General features: G+C 62.5%; 1 protein-coding gene across 2 annotated transcripts in view; it reads right to left on the bottom strand.

The window, feature by feature from the left end:
* Positions 1–6,431: 6,431 nt before the first annotated feature.
* The window catches only part of FAM53B (family with sequence similarity 53 member B), a 109,354-nt gene continuing 100,562 nt past the window's right edge, over positions 6,432–15,223 (bottom strand). For both annotated transcript variants that reach the window (XM_027063333.2, XM_053207060.1), the window contains exon 5: positions 6,432–7,913. In XM_027063333.2, the coding sequence (XP_026919134.1) occupies positions 7,545–7,913 (369 nt within the window). In that variant the 3' untranslated portion in view covers positions 6,432–7,544. The remainder of the gene's footprint in view (positions 7,914–15,223) is intronic.

The following is a 15,223-nucleotide window of genomic DNA, read 5'->3' on the forward strand; positions in this document are numbered from 1 at the left end:
ACTCCGGGAGAGGCTGGGGATGGGGAGGGCTGTACAGGGCTGGGCACTGGCCTGGTCCTGCCGTGCACTTGAACCACTGAGTGCCAGAGCCCCAGGGCTCCCGAGACACCTCACGTGCCCCAACCCTGTCCGGGAAACGGGGGCCCTGCGGGGACAGCAGGCCGCCCTCAGCCCCACCGGGGGACCGGGCCGACCAGGGCAAATGTTGGCCCGCTGTCACGGGCAGCCTTGTGGACGGTGGTGGTGAGCCACAGGCTTCCAGAATTCGCTCACAGCCCGGGTTTCGGAATCAATCAGCCCAACAGATAACCTGGTTGCTGTGTTTCTCTTCGGATCAATCCAGACCGACTGGAGAATCCAGGATTCCCCTCCGATTGATCCTATCAAGACGGATAGGTCTTGGGAGACGACTTCACATAAAGGAAGCCCTGGGTCCTCCACAACAGGGTTTCCACTGAGCGCAGGCAGAGGCAGGATAAAAGGCCCTGAGCCCCCTGGCACGGAGGTCCAGGGCCGGCGGGGGCTGTGCTGTCGTCCCCAGGCAGGCCGGCCACCATTAAATCAGGATTAAGAGGAGCCAGTGGCCAGGCCTTTTCATCAAGATGAGAGGCCACCGGCGGGGCTGGTGTCACTGGCGGCCGAGGGAGGAGGGGCGTTTGGCCTATTAGCTGGAAAACATGCAAACTGCCCGCGCCTCGACAGAGTCCCCTAATTACAGCTTGCTAGATCAGCCGGCACCCGGTGGGCTAAGCTCATCGGGGCTTGGGGGCCAACGTCCAGGAGACGGGCTTGCCACGTTCCGGTCAGTTTGCCTTGTGGGTCTTTGGTTTTCCTTTTTTCTTCCTTTTTCACAGGCTGCCCTTGTCCACAGGGGTCTGCGGCGGATACGGGAGGCTGGTGTTCTCTGTGCCTGCCGCCCGGGAGTGGGGGCGGGGAAGTGTCTGAGGGACAGCTCTGGGGGCCGCAGACGGCTGCTGGGTCTGGGTGAAAACCGTGGTGCCCCTGGGCTGTGGCTTCAGCGAACCCCACTTTACAGACAAGGAAACGGAGGTGTGGAGAGCAAGGACCCGCCCACAGGCTGACGGTAGTAAGGGCCGAGCTGAGACTCGAACCAAGGTCTGACCCACGTCCATGTCCTCCCTAGTCCCTCCCACAGGCCTTCCGTGGGGGTGGCCTGTGGTGGCCCGCTGGCTGTGACTTCCCAGGTGAGCCCGCACACTGGCGTCCTCCCTCTGGAGACGACACGTTCTCTGGGACTGAGGTGCATTCAGCCCTAACGCGAGGGGGACCGTTTCGGAGCCTCGGCTGCCCGATCTGTAAAGGGGTGGCTTCCTTTCCTTAACGGGCACCCCGAGCCCTGTGGGGGACCAGGCCCCTCCAGGACTCCCTGTCACCCGGCTGGGGGTGATGGCCCCTGTCCTGCTGCCACTCAGGGCGATGGTCCCTCACCCCCGGGGCCTCCCGGCTGCCCACTGTAGCCCCTCCTTCCCAGCAGGGTTGGGGGACAGTTCTCAAGCCACAGACTGACAAAGCCATCGGCTATGGGGCGGGGCTGGCGCTCAGGGCCGGCAGTGGCCTAAAAACCCTTCGGTCAGGAGTCCACCCTGGAGCTGCTGCCGAGAAATGGACCCCGCAAACCCAAGGGACGCGCCAGGCTGGCCCCCCCGTGCTCTTCCGGCCGAGCCCCGGAGCGAGGCAGTGGTCTGGGCCCCACCACACTGCCCGGCAGGACGTTCCAGGTTCTGGGGGCGACCAGAACCCCTTCCGGGAGGGGGAGGGGCGGAGAGGAGGACAGTCTGTGCAGTATCACCTCTTTGGGGGCAAAGGGCTTCACCCACCCCCAGACCTTCCAACACGCGCGTCCACGTGGGACCGGCCCCGGCTGCACCCGGCGCCTGGGAAAACCGGATTCAGACGGGGTTCATCACCTAGCAGGAGGGTTTCTGTCTCACATCGTCTCCAAGTCCAGGGCCGGCTGGATCCGGACGCCCAGAAATTCCCAGGCGACGCTGAGGTGGGGCAAGGGTGCCCCCCCCAAGCTCCCCCAGGAGAGAAAGGAGGCCGCGTGGCAGCGGGAGGGCCAAGGAGGATGTGACCTGAGGCTGGGAACTGGGCCAGGAGTCTGAGGCCTCAGCACGAGGCCTGGCCTTCCTGTGGGGCCAGCGCTGCCCCTCTCGGGCAGACAGGGGCACAGAGGTGGGGACACGGGGAGGAACACGCGTGTGCCTCCTGGGGACTCACGGTACCAGCTCCCGCCTCAGCATGACTATCCGGTGGGCTTACCTTTTCTCTCCCTCAGGAGCATCCCGTTTAGATGACAAACATACTGGTCTAAAAAGAAACCCAGAGTCACTCAGGGTCTGACCACAGTGACCGTTGAAGGGTGTTTCCTTTCGGCCGTCCTTCCATGAGAAGAGGAAGGTTTCGATACGCTCTGGAGCGTCCTGCACGTCTGCTTTGGTGCTGGGGAGCTTGGGGCTCTGATTCTCTCCATTGCCTGACATCAGAGGCAGGGGTGAGGTGGCCCGGTGCGAGGGAGGGCACCGCAGAGGGCCCTCAGCCGGACCTGACGGCAGGGCGGAGGAGGGCAGAGTGGCACCCGGCGAGCCCAGCGCCCTGCCACCGGGGGCGGCACAGGGTGAGCAGCGGGGTGGCCATCGCCGGGCAAGCCGAGCTGGAGAGCGGGTGCCCCCGGAGCGAGGCCGGCGTGAGGCGGGGGCCCAGCCAGGGACACATAAGGGGACGCGAGGGGCTGGGGTCTGTCTAGGGCCGCTCTGTGCCCTCCTGAGGGGGTGGGGGGACGCACACGAGGCAGGGTCCCTGGGCCTTCCCCCTTCCCCCAGCTGCAGCCACAGCAGCCATGCCTCCCCTGTGTCGTAAATTAGGTGTTCTTACACCATTCTGGAACAGGGCCCGTTGCTAAAAAGGAAACAAACACACGAGCCGAGTCCAGAGTGTACCTCACACCCGGAAGGGCACCGTCGGGACCTCGCTGGTGGAGGGTCTAGGCCGAAACTCTGTGCTCAAGTTTTACAGGCTTCTCAAGCCCATCCTCGAGGCTGCACGTGTCCCGAACGTCCCGAGCTTGGTCAGCCAGGGGTCCCCGACGCGGAGGGTGAGGCGCAGGGACTGTGTGCCCAGGAGCCCGCTCTGGCTCAAGCCGCGCGCGCTGGCCTCTCCCTGGCTGGCGGGGTGCTGCCCTCGGACCGGCCGCGGAGGAAGTGCCCCCTCTACCTCCAAACACGTGCGCATACACGTCACCCGGGCTGCCTGCACGTTGCCTCTAGGAGGGCTCCCTCGTGCCCGCAGCCATGACCGTGGCCAGCCCTCCTGCTCCCAGGAGCTTACTCGACCCTTTGCATCGGAGCCTCCCGACAGCTCAGAGATGTCTGCTGTCCCCATCGTACAGACCCGGCCCCGAGACCCGGAGGAGACAGAAGGGTCCAGGCTCTGCCCCTGCCAACCCAGACCTAACGCTCCCGTGGACCGAGGGGGGACCCACCGAGTTCCCCAGAGCTGACAAACCACACAGCAGGCTCCCAGCGGCTGGGGACTGAACCAGGAAGCTTTATTTACACAGTAAGAATAACAAGCAGATTCCTGAGAGACTAGAGCGGTGCTAGTGCAAGACGGTCGTGGCCTGCGTGGGAGGACAGGCGGCCGGGGCGGAGGGCGGCACACAGACGGCTCTGTCCCGGGCAGGGCCCGGCCCGGTGCCACCCGCTCCGGCCGCCACACTTCCTGAAGCTCTGCGGCCCCGACGACGGTCGGTTCGGGGAAGCACGCTACGGCCCCCGAGTCGGCCCGCGAGCCGTCACCGAGCCCCCGGGACATCCCCCCCACGCGCTGAACACACAATTTATTTGCCAAAGAGACTATGCTAGAAGATCAGACTATCCTACCTAGGCTACGAGATCTCTGCTGTGGTCTGGGTTCTTTTTCTCTTTTATTATTACCGTCTTTTTCTCTTCTTTTCTCTTTAACAATTAGGCAGTGTTTTCTCGGGCTGGAGCCAATGGGAGGGGTTTGACCAACTATGTGGATGTGGCAAGGAGCGGTGTCATGGCCCGTACGGGGAGCACAGCACCCTGGACCGCCCCAGCCTCGGCCCTGGCCCAGCCCCGTGCCTGGGGCACTGCTCACGCCCAGGCCCGAAGCAGTCATCGGTCAGGGGACAGCCCCGAGGCCACAGAGTGCACGTGACTTGAGCCTCCTGGGCAGACATGGAGGCGCGGCCCACACCGTGGCAGAGCCTCCGGGGCTGTGATTTAAATCCCACGGAAGCTCACTCAGACACGCAGCGCCCCCACCCCCACCTGAACACCCCCCACCCCCCACCCCTGCCCGGGCAGCATCAGCCAGAGCGGGGAAATCGCACACCGCCCCTGCACTAGGAGACCCATTTGAGCATTTGGGTTCATTTTCTTTTTAATGCGGACTTTTCCTTTATTTAAATTTTCTTCCAGCGTACAAATTCACAAAACTTTCCTGCTACAAAAATTTTGATGAGAAGTAAGGCTTTCTGAGAATGAAGATCTACGTATAATCAGAACAAGCACCCCTGTGGCCTGGATGTTGTGTTTGCCCGCGGGCCCAGGGCCAGGCCCCGGCCTCCGCCGCGAGTAAGGCAAGAGGGTCTGCGGTCATGTAAACGGTGAGGCTTCGGCCCTAACCCCGGCCCGGGCCTGCGAGCAGCCGGCAGCTCCTGTCGGTCGGGCGGCTGTAGAAGATGCTCCTTCTGGAACAGGTGGGGATGCCTCTCCTCTCCTCCCAGCCCTCCCGGAGCCACCACCCTGCTTTTGTCCTTTCGGGCCCCCGAGCGGGCAGGCGGCCAGGCACAGCCCATCCTCCTGGCTCTGAACTTCCCCCATCTCCCTGCAGGGGCAGGAGGTCGCGGGCACCCACCAGGAGGGGCAGGGCCTGGACAACAGCGGGGAGCCTGTCAGCACACCCGCTGCCCCATGGGGACGGCCACACGCAGAGGGAGCCTCCCGGGCAAGCCTCCCTCCAAGCGCCTCAAGACCGAAGTCCTGGGGTCGGCAGGGTGGGCATACACTTGACTCCCTGCACGGTGGGGCGGCGCCTCCTGCAGGGGGCCAGCTCTCTCCCAACACGAAATAACTGACGGGCCTTTCTTTCTCTGGGCAGAGGGGACAGTGGCCATTGTCTCCCCCCCCCCCCCCCCCAACTGCACCGCCGCTGTTGGAGGCTTGGGCTAGGAGCTTCGGTGGGAGTAGGACAGCAGAGAGGGGCCGGTGGAGGCCGGAGGGCCAGATCTTGCCTTGGGCTGCGGTACCTTCTGCCCAAAAGCGCCCTGGGATTGGATCTATGGGTCGACGGGACCAGCCTGGGAGGAGGCGGGAAGGATGGGGCCGTTTTGCAAGCTCACAGCTCCTTTCTCGCCACCAGGCCCGAGAAAGGAGGAGGGGGCCGGCAGGCTCTGAAGGCAGGTCACCCACCCCACAGCCCTGTGACACCCCCACTGCCATGTGCTCCCCGCCTGAGCCTGAGGAAAGGCGGCTGGGGGTCACCGCTCAGGCCTACCCGGTTCAGCTCTCGGTCCCTCACCGTGGTGTAGACCAGCGGTCGGGCCCTGCCTCTCCTTCCACAGGAAGGACGGCTCCCCCCGCGGCCACTCGGTGGGGGCGGGGTGCCAGTGCCACCCCCCCCAGGCTTTCCGAGGACACAAGACACCCGCGTGTGCTCTCTAAATTCACAGGCTGCCAGGCTCCTCCGGGTTTGCTCTAAGACGTGGCCTCCGGGACCCACTGGGTGGGCATCAGGGGAGACGGCATGTGCACCCAGAGCCACCGGCTCCCGGCTCTGGCTCTCCAGGGTCCCCGGGGGACAGGGCTTTGGTGGGGGCCACCGAAGCGTAGCCGGCTCTGGCCCCGGGGCCTGCCCGGCGCCCGCACAACCACCATGCCGTCCACCCTGAGGCCTTTCAACACAACCTCGGAGGGCCACTGAGGGGGGGTTTTCTCTACGAGCACCTTAGGGCCGGTTTTTAAGAAACGCCACCTAGAAACCAGAACCTGAGCGCCAAGCTTCTGATCTAGCGAAGGAGTGAGTCAAGCTGCCCGAAGAAGGCCTTTCGCGAGAACCGTGTGCACTCACGCCGCGGAAGCGAGGAGCTCGCTGTCCACAAGAGACTACGGACGTGCCTTTGTCACATGTCCGCAAACCCAAGAGAACGCGCCAGTTGTCTTTAGCCCTACGGGGAAAGGAGCCACTTGCCATTGGCTGTGGAAGATGCCAGGTTGGCTACGAGCCAGACTCCGAGAGAGCAGGGCCCACGTGGGGCGTCTGACGGCCAGGCTGCCCGAGAGCAAAACCTCAGGGGGTCGGGGTTCCCCGTGAGCGGGGAGTCCGCAGGGGTGCGGGGAGCTGGGGACAGCGCTCTGGGCCTGCGGCAGGGCGGGCGGCAGGGGACGCTCCGCGCACTGCTCCCCCCGCTGGCCAGCAGGGGTGCTCGCCCCGGAGGTGGCTGGTGTGCCTGACCGAAGCCGGCAGCAGTCCCCACCAGACAGCGACAGTGTGCTTAGAATTCTGCAGAGGGCCTTGCAGGCCCCCAGCCCAGGCCCGCCCCCCCCCCCCCCCCCCCGAGCAGCCAACAGGCATCCTCCACCCCCAAAACGTGCACAGGGCCTGGTGTGTGCACCTGCTCCCGGCTCCTGCCTCCTGAGGACATTTTCGAGAGGTTTCCCGTTACTGGTGACCTCTCTGCACTCACCTGAATCAGCTAAGCTAATCACGCAGTGGCCATTTCACCACAGAGAATGGCTGCCGCGTGCCAGCCTGCCCAAGCGGCCCCCGGAGTGGCACAGAGCCACGGGGTCAGGCTCTCCGCGCCACGGGAGAGGCAAGGAGGTCTATCTTCTCGGCCAACATAGCCACCCATGTCCACCCGACGCAGACGCCTCGGACGAGCAGCCCGAGCCGTCCCCCAGGCCCCCAGGGTTCCGGCGTGGAGAGCCCCCTCCCGGCACCCCAGGGGCCTCCGTCTCCCACCCTTGGAATTAAGGCCAAACGGTTCCGGTGTTACTACAGAGGGAAGCATCTCCCGAACCTTCCCAAGTCGGGAGCAGGGATACCTGGGGGAGAAGGCACGGAATAAAACGGAGTGAAAAGAAGCTGTGGGGCCGACCCCCCCAAAATGAACCTGAGCAGGAGGCCGGGAAGGGCCTGACGCCACCGTATGGCCCTGAGCACAAGCCCCGCAACCAGCTCCCCTGGGAGTCGCACGTGCAGAGCGTCCAGCCCTGCGGGAGATGCGCGAGGTGCCCGGTGGGGTGGCCGGCGAGGAACGGGGGTGGGGAGGGAAGGGGCCCAGACCAAGAAGCTGCTCTCGGGCTCCGGTGGCCTGGTGGACGCGGCCACCGTGCTGGGAGGAGCCGGGGCGGTCGGTCACGCGGCGGGGCCAGGCCCACGGGCGGGACAGCCTCTCCGGAGCCAGAGCGCACGCTCCCCGGGACCCGACGCCCCTGAGGAGCTCCCCGGGTGGGGCTCCCCGCTTCAAGTGCCCGCCCGGTGCCCGCTGCCCCTCAGTTGTTCTCTATCTGTTCGATGTCCAACTCGCCGTCCAGGGAGCAGGGGCTGTTCCCGGCCACCCCGTGGTCCCGCCAGGCCGTGGCCGGCCCCCAGCCCCTGCCACAGCCCTCACCCGGGGCACAGCCACCTGACTCCTCGCAGCACTGCTCCTCCTTGCAGGCGAGCTGGTCGTCCAAGGCCGGGGGCAGAGGCTCAGGGACCGGGGTCCCGGCAGGGGTCCTGCCCCCCAGGCTGGAGGCCGAGGCCGAGAGCAAGGCGGTCCAGGACCTGGTGCTGCTGACGTGGAGGGCGAAGGGGCTGTGCGGGCCGCAGTCGTCCATCCCCGCACTCAGGCAGCTGAGGCTGCTGAAGGTCTGACAGTTCTGTGGGGAGACAGACACACAGGTCACTAAGGAGCACGTGCCTGTCCCATAACCCAAGGACCGCACGCCCCAGACAGCCAGGCCGCAGCTCCCAGCGCTACCTGGCGATGGGTCCTCCGGGCGGTGGGAGCCCACCAAAGCCTAGACGCCCCCATCACCTGGACAAGGAAGACGGGCCATCGGCAGGTCGGTACAAACACTCGTTAACAGAGACACCGAATCCAGTCATTCGCCCACAAATTAGGAAAGAGTCTGAGCTTGGACCACCCAGTCCTAGGGCAGGCCGAGACCCCTGCGAGGACCACCTTTCTGAAAGGTGGTCTGATAAAAGTGTACCCCATTCCTCAGCAGGCAATTTCGCTTCTGGGATTTCTATCTTCAGAAAACAATTTAGGATGCGTGCAAAAATTTACCAAAATGATTTTCCTTGTCACACTGTTGGGTTGAAAAGAAGAGAGTACCTCAAATCCCCACGATGAAACGTTCCGTAAAGCATGTCTCTGCAGACAAGGGGAGGCTAAGGCTCTTCAGCCTTAGAAGGAACACCTCCAGAGTGAATTTCCAGACCGAGTAAGAACCTCGTCAGGCTGCAGGACCACACAGAGGGCTCTACTGCTCACCCCCCGACTCAACCATGATCAGGAGTGGGAGACGGGGCCAGGAGGGTAGAGCTGAGGTCCCAGCCCGGTGCACATGCCAGCCATCCGGGGACCTGGTTTCCATGGGAGCCTGAGCCCTGCCTGGAGATGTGGATTCTCCAGCGGGGGTTGGGCCCCCGTGCCCCTGACAAGCACTCGATGGCAGATGCCACAGCTCTTCTGGAGGGGAGGCTGGGGGGCCTCAAGCAGACCCTTCAGCCTCCCCGGCCTCACCTGTTAAGAGGCAATGGTCCATACCTGTCCTACAGGGCTCTTAGAAGGGCCCAGAAAGCGTGGCTGCCAACAGGTCCCTCCTTGTGGGGCCAGCCTGGCGCCTCCCCGAGTGGCAGGTGCAGCTTAAACCGGATCCAAGGTGCTTGGGGACACTTGTTCTCCAGACGGGGCAGGCCCAGCCCTGTGCACAAGTGGGTTAGGCTAACTGCCCGCTTTCACGACAGAGCAAAAATCAGGGCAGAGGGCTGTGATGGATAGAGGTGCCCACAGTCTAGCCCTGGGGACCCCCCCCCCCCACAGGACCAGCAGCAATGCGGTCTCTTTTCAGAGGGGACTCGAGAGAAGAGATGTGCTGGAGGGCAGGAGAGAGGGCCCTGCATGCTGCGGGGCACAGGGGAATGAGGGCAGGGTTCTGGAACACCAAGATCACAGGCTGCAGTGTTCGTAGGTCACTCTGAAATAAAGATGACCACCGGCTGTCACGGTGAACAAGCTACTGAAACAGGCTCAGCAAAAGGAAAAGAAAAGCTCTCTCTGGAGGAAGGTGGCTGTGCCTGTCGCGTGCACACTCATTGTTCCTGAACGCTCCAGAGCAAACCATTCTGATGGGTTTGCTTTTCTTGGAATCTTTTGATTAACTGAGAAAGGTGAAGGCTGGGGTGCTGGGGGTAGGGAAGGCCTCCGGGTAAGAGGGCTAGGATTGAGGAGAGAGGGGCCGGGCCACTGATCAGACCCGTGATGCTGGCCCAGGCCGTGGTGGAAACACCCTTCACCCCATCCGCCCCAGTCACGACCCCACCCCAGACTGGCCCCGGGCCTGGGCCACCGTGGGGTTCCACGAGGCCTCGGTCTGCACAGTGCACATTCCCTATCCCGTCACAGTGCAGGGCTGGAGACACACGCTCCCAGATCACAACACAGCCTGACTCTTGGCGGGTGGGGGCCCCAAATGCCTGCAACGGGAGGGTCTCTGGGGCCCGTGCTGTCTCCCAGCCACTCTCCTGTCCTGTCTGGACCTGAGCCAGGACAAGAGAACTGGGTAGGGGGCATGAGACAGAAGGCAGATGGCCTTGCCCGGACAGGGGTGTCCACCTTCCCCCTCAGCCTGTGTCCCCAGCTGCCCTGGGCAAAGGAGGCACAGGAACACAGTGAGGACAGGTCAGGGAGCCCTGGCACCTGGGGAGCCAGACCCAGCGCCCCCACCCCACTGAGCAGTCTGTTTCTTTGTCCTACAGGAGGTGCAGCACATAAGAATCGGGACACCTGGGTGGCTCAGTCGATTGAGCATCCAACTTGAGCTCAGGTTGTGATCTCACGGTTTGTGGGTTCGAGCCCCGCGTCGGGCTCTGTGCTGATAGCTCAGAGCCTGGAGCCTGTTTCGGACTCTGTGTCTCCTCTCTCTGCCCACCGCCCACCCCCCCCCCCCCCCCGCCTCTCTCAAAAGTAAGTAAATGTTAAAAAAAAAAAAAAATTAAAAAAAAAAGTACCCCGTGCACAGCGATGGGACTCCTGTTACAAAATAACAATGTCTGCTCACCCCAGTGTGCGGAACACCTGAACAGGTGGTGCTGTCTCCTGGGAGCTGTAACCTGGAAACGGTGGGAAGCACTGGCATAAACCTGGACAGGAAACGTTCACCTTCCCAAGCTGCTCGGGCCACCCCGCCTGACCCGGTGGATTAAAGGTGCAGGCGGGGAAGGGTGCAGGGCTCTGCGCCTGACTTTTACGGCAAATGTCTCGGGGTGTGTCTGGGCACTAATCATGTTAAACATTAGCCACATCGCCAGCAGGGTGCTGGGGACCGCGGTTTGCTGGGACCTTTCAGCTTTTGCCTCAAGTATTCCCTAGAGAGAGCTGAGGTCAGACAGACTGCGAGAGTCCTGGGCTCTGCCCCGAATCCCAAGACTTCAGACAGATGCTCCAACCCATGGACCTCGGCGCGCCTGCTCTGTCAAGGGTGGCCAAGGGCACCTGGGTCTACCCTGCTCCAGTGTCTGGAATAACTGGGCCCTTTCTGCTTTGAAACAGGGCAAGAAGCCGCCAGGTTTGATTGGTGAATATCATCCCAAGCAAAGCCCAGGTTGTCACTGAACCCCACCCAATAGTCCCCAAAGGCACCTGCCCCTTGGCTGCAGAGCCAGTGTCACCTTGAAAACTTTGTTGACTCAAACTCAGCCATCTGAGCCACAGCAAAAGCCAAGACCAGCCCGCTGAATGCCACAGCTGGTGGCACGCCCCACCCGCCAAGGAAGAATGTGACTGACACAACGAGGCAGTGTGTGTCCTGCCCAGACTCCCCCCCCCGCCCCCGGGTGAGCCGACCCAATGCCTGCAGACACCCAGGGCGTACGGCTCCCTTGTGCCCACCATGCCCTGGGGGCAGAGTCCCGCCCAGCCTCTCTCCTGGCAACTCACGCGACAGGACGCTGCATGGGCCTGTGGGAGGCCTGGAGGCCTGTGTGCCCTCAAAAATGTCTGCCCCAAACTCTGTTCTCTTCAGGCCCAGCCCTGGCCCAGGAACTGGCCACCGACTTGGGCACAAGCCTGCTCAGGTCGCAAAGATCAGAAAGAGTGATCAGTGTGGCCTCAGGCCAGTGGCCAGGAACAGTGCTCAGCACCCCAGTGCTAGAGTCTGGGGCGACTTCAGAAAGGAGCCCCTAAATGTCAAGATGTTCCCATCAGACCTGCCAGACCTCAGCTCTAGCCAGCCACATTCCAGCCTGCCCCCGCCCGTCTTCCCAGGGCTTCCCAGCCAGGAACAGTGCCCCCCACCCCCTCCCCCGCCGCCATGCCCTTTCTGTGCAGATACTCACTCCTACACCCTCCTGTGTGGGAGCCCCCCGGCCCAGCTCTGGGGACAGAGACAAAGGTCCTCGCCCTCTGCGGTGCACCCCTGGCACAACTCTGCGTGATCCTCACAGACGGAGACCCATCAGACCCTGGGCAGCAGCAGCCTCTCCACGCCCAGGCCCCTACCCCTAACCCACGCTGTGATGAGTCCGGCGAAGGCACAGCCCCTCCAGCTGACAGCATCTCAGGCTGGAGCTCCAAGCGGAAGCCCACATCCCCCCTCGGGGAAACTCCACTAGCTCAGCAGACACCTGGCCCCATCTTGCTGCACACGCCGACTTGGGCCCACGAGCTCACTCCCCTCCTCCGGGGCTACTGCTCTGATGCCAGCCTGGAGGAAGCACGAGGGAGGCCTCCAGAATCATCCGCTAGCCGAACTGTACCACACGCTTTATCAAGAACAGCCCAGGGCATAAGGCTGGTGGCGGGACAACAGACTTCTCCCGAGGACGGGCGGAGGCTGGAGGTTGTGGGGGCCCCGTGGATGAGGACGGGGCCCAGGTAGGCTGTCGGAGTGCCGTGTCCCCATTTTCCTGACGGTCCCACCCCGAGGGGGCCAGGTGGGTTTTCTCATTCCCGCCTCCCTGGGCCCCTGAACGCAGAAGGCCTGACGGAGGAGCTCGGACAGAGCTGCTGGACCTGGAAGAACCGGGCCCAAGTCTAGATCCCCCACTGCTGATCCTCCAGGACAGGAACCCAGGTCCCGCTCAGAGGCTGACCCCAGAGTCCCGACAGTGGAGCTGGCCTCCCAGGCGTTTGCTGGGGAGGAGCAGTTGCCGGGGCCCCTCTCCTCGGACGTTCGGTGTCCTGAGCACAGCGCCCACGGGAAGCCGCCCTGAGCATCGAGCCGGGGCAAACCCGCCTCCCGGAGGCGCACCCCTGCCCAGAGGGGAGGAGGCAGAGCCCCTCCACTCCTAACGCTGCCCGTGTCCTTCCAGATGGACTTCTGCTTCTCCGCCTGCTAATTCCGCCTTCCTCTTTTGAATCCAATTTTACAGACCTCTTTGTGTGACACATTTTTAGGGCGTCATCTCAAATCCCTCCAGAAAGAGGGACATAAACAGCTCCAACCAACGAGTCAGGATAATCAGACCCGGTCCCCGTCCTGGCCTAAGTTTCCAGGAGCCCGGCGGCTGTTCTGAAGTTCTGGGCTCAAGGCTCTGCCTAAGCAGAGGCATTTCCTCCCCCAGAGAGACATTTTCATGGGAACAGAACTCTCTGAGTATCAAGAAAACACCAGGCCACGAGAATGGCGAGCGGCCTAGAAATTTTCTAAGTCTCCTTTATGCTGGAAGTTGGCACAGAACCAACCAAGAAGGCAAGACGTGAGGTTTCCTGGGGTGTTTGGGTTTTCAGTCGTCGTCGTTTTTAACTATCTCGCAGAAGAGAAAAAGGTACCAGCATCCGTCGGGCCCAGCTTGAAACCATGTTTGACAAATCTGAATCTTGCACGTACACGTACAAGAAGCCCCGGGGCCCGAGGAAGCAGGTTGGGTCTGGTGACAGGGACTGGAGATGGGGAGTGCGAGCCGGCCCGCGCTGAAGCGGCCGCACGGGGCCCTGGGAAGTCCAGCCCTTTGCTCTGGACACCTCATCGTCATGCCCCCGCCACGGCCCAGCCCCGCTTCCTGCGGAGGGCGGGCCAGCTGCTCGCCCAGGCCTGTGTCAAGGCCCAGCCCAGTTCTGTGAAATGCTTCCCTTTGGACTCCATAAGAGGCAGCCTTTTTGAGCCTGGACTGCTTCTCTACCCACAGGAATCAGGGAAACCCAGATAAGCCTGGGTTGCTGAAGCCTGAAAATAGGAAATAAAGTTGCCCCCAAGGGGAGCCTCTGGGGCCCCGGAGCGCTGCTGACTTGGCCGGCACTGGCTCCTCGGGGCTCTTCCCAGATCACAGGTTCTAGAACCAAACAGCCCAGCAGGCCAGGGAGTATCTGTGGGACAAAAGGATGGCCCTGGGCACTTACTAGGAAGTCCCTGCCTTCCTGTGCCTCGGTTTCCCCAACTCACTTCTGTAGAGGTCGCGAATGTTGACTGAACACCTCTTCGCCGGCCAGGCTCCCATTTACCCACCGAAACTCAGCCTTGCGTTGTCCCTTCTGGAAGCCAGCCGCGAGCCTGTGTGCGCTCCGCCTGGTCCCACACAGCCTGGACCCTACACCCCACTGCCTGGCTGGGCGGCTGCCTCACGGTAGGTGCTCAGTGCAGCCTGGGGGGACGAGAAGGAGGGACCCAGCTGGTTAGCCCCACCTGGCTTGGCTTGTAGGTATCTGCGCAGCCCTGAGGTCCCCAGGGTGCTGTGGGCAAGGACAGGACTTGGTGGCCCAGAGCCCTGCGAGCCCGCTGAATGGCGCCCCTCCTCCCCCAGGCCACACTGGCAGACATTGTTTCTGCACCAGGCCCCCAGGGGGCAGATGGCCTGCCCGGACACAGAAGGTGTAGAAGCCCATGCCAAAGAGCCTTCCAGCACTCTGGCAATCGGAAAATAAACATTTTGTTTCTGCGGCACACATCCCAGCCAGCCACTCAGGACGGGACTTGCGAAGCCACCTCGATCTCGGCTTTTGGCGTGAGAATTCCTTGCCTAACAAAAGTCGAGGGACCTTTCCAAAGCACACAGGGCTCCGGCGGGCGGCCAAGGCTAACGTGCCGCCAGGATGCACATAGTATGTGTGTGTGTGGGGGGGGGGGCCATACAGCTTCTACAGCAGCAAGACTGGGGGCACAGAAGGCAGGTCCTCAGAGGGCATGGTGGGCACTGGTTTCTGCACAGCTACCTGGAGCTGGGTGCTCTGAGGGCCATGTCAGGGCACAGGGAGCCAGGACTGCAGAGTAGGGGGCCCTCGCAGCTCTAGGTCTCAGTCCCAGAAAAAGAGGATCCTTTCTGCAAAAGTGAGCAAACTGTCAACCAGTCTACCACGTGCACTTTGCAGACCGGCAGACTGAGGTCCAGACCCAGGATGAGACCCGCCCCAAGCGGCACAGCTAGCTGATGTGCAACCAGACCTCTGACTTCCAGGCTGTGCTCAGGAGAACGTCTGATCCTCAGGTAGGATGGCAGCCCAGAAAAGACTGGACAAACCCGGGCTGGAATCCCAGCTCCCACGTGCCCTCTGTGGGACCTTGGCCAATCATTACACTTCTGAGCCTCAGTTTCTCATTTGGACCACGGGGCTAATGAAGAGCCCCAAACAAAGTCACAGCATTGTTTGGAGAATTAACTGCAGTGACAGCACCAAAGAGGCCAACGAAGGTGGCTTGGCAAGCTTGAGCTCCTCCCGTCCACACTCTGCCCCCCTCCGCACTGTGCTCAGGGGCACAGGGTGTGCCCCGGGGCACTCTGGAGACACAGCACTGCCCGGCGAAGGGGTCATGGGGCTCGGCTTTTGGAACAAAATCTATAGACTATTGGTGGTCAAATCCAACTGCCCTTTTTACCCAAACCTGCCCACAAGAGCAGACACCGTAGCAACACAAAAGGTAGAATCTCTAGGAATAAAACCCTAAGAACTGGGAAAAATGATCTGAAGAAAACTGTAAAGAACACAAACGCAGGCCTGCACAGACAGAGAATAACATGGTATGTTGCA

The sequence above is a fragment of the Acinonyx jubatus genome, chromosome D2 (genome assembly GCF_027475565.1).
Source record: "Acinonyx jubatus isolate Ajub_Pintada_27869175 chromosome D2, VMU_Ajub_asm_v1.0, whole genome shotgun sequence".
NCBI classification, from domain to species: Eukaryota; Metazoa; Chordata; class Mammalia; order Carnivora; family Felidae; genus Acinonyx; species Acinonyx jubatus.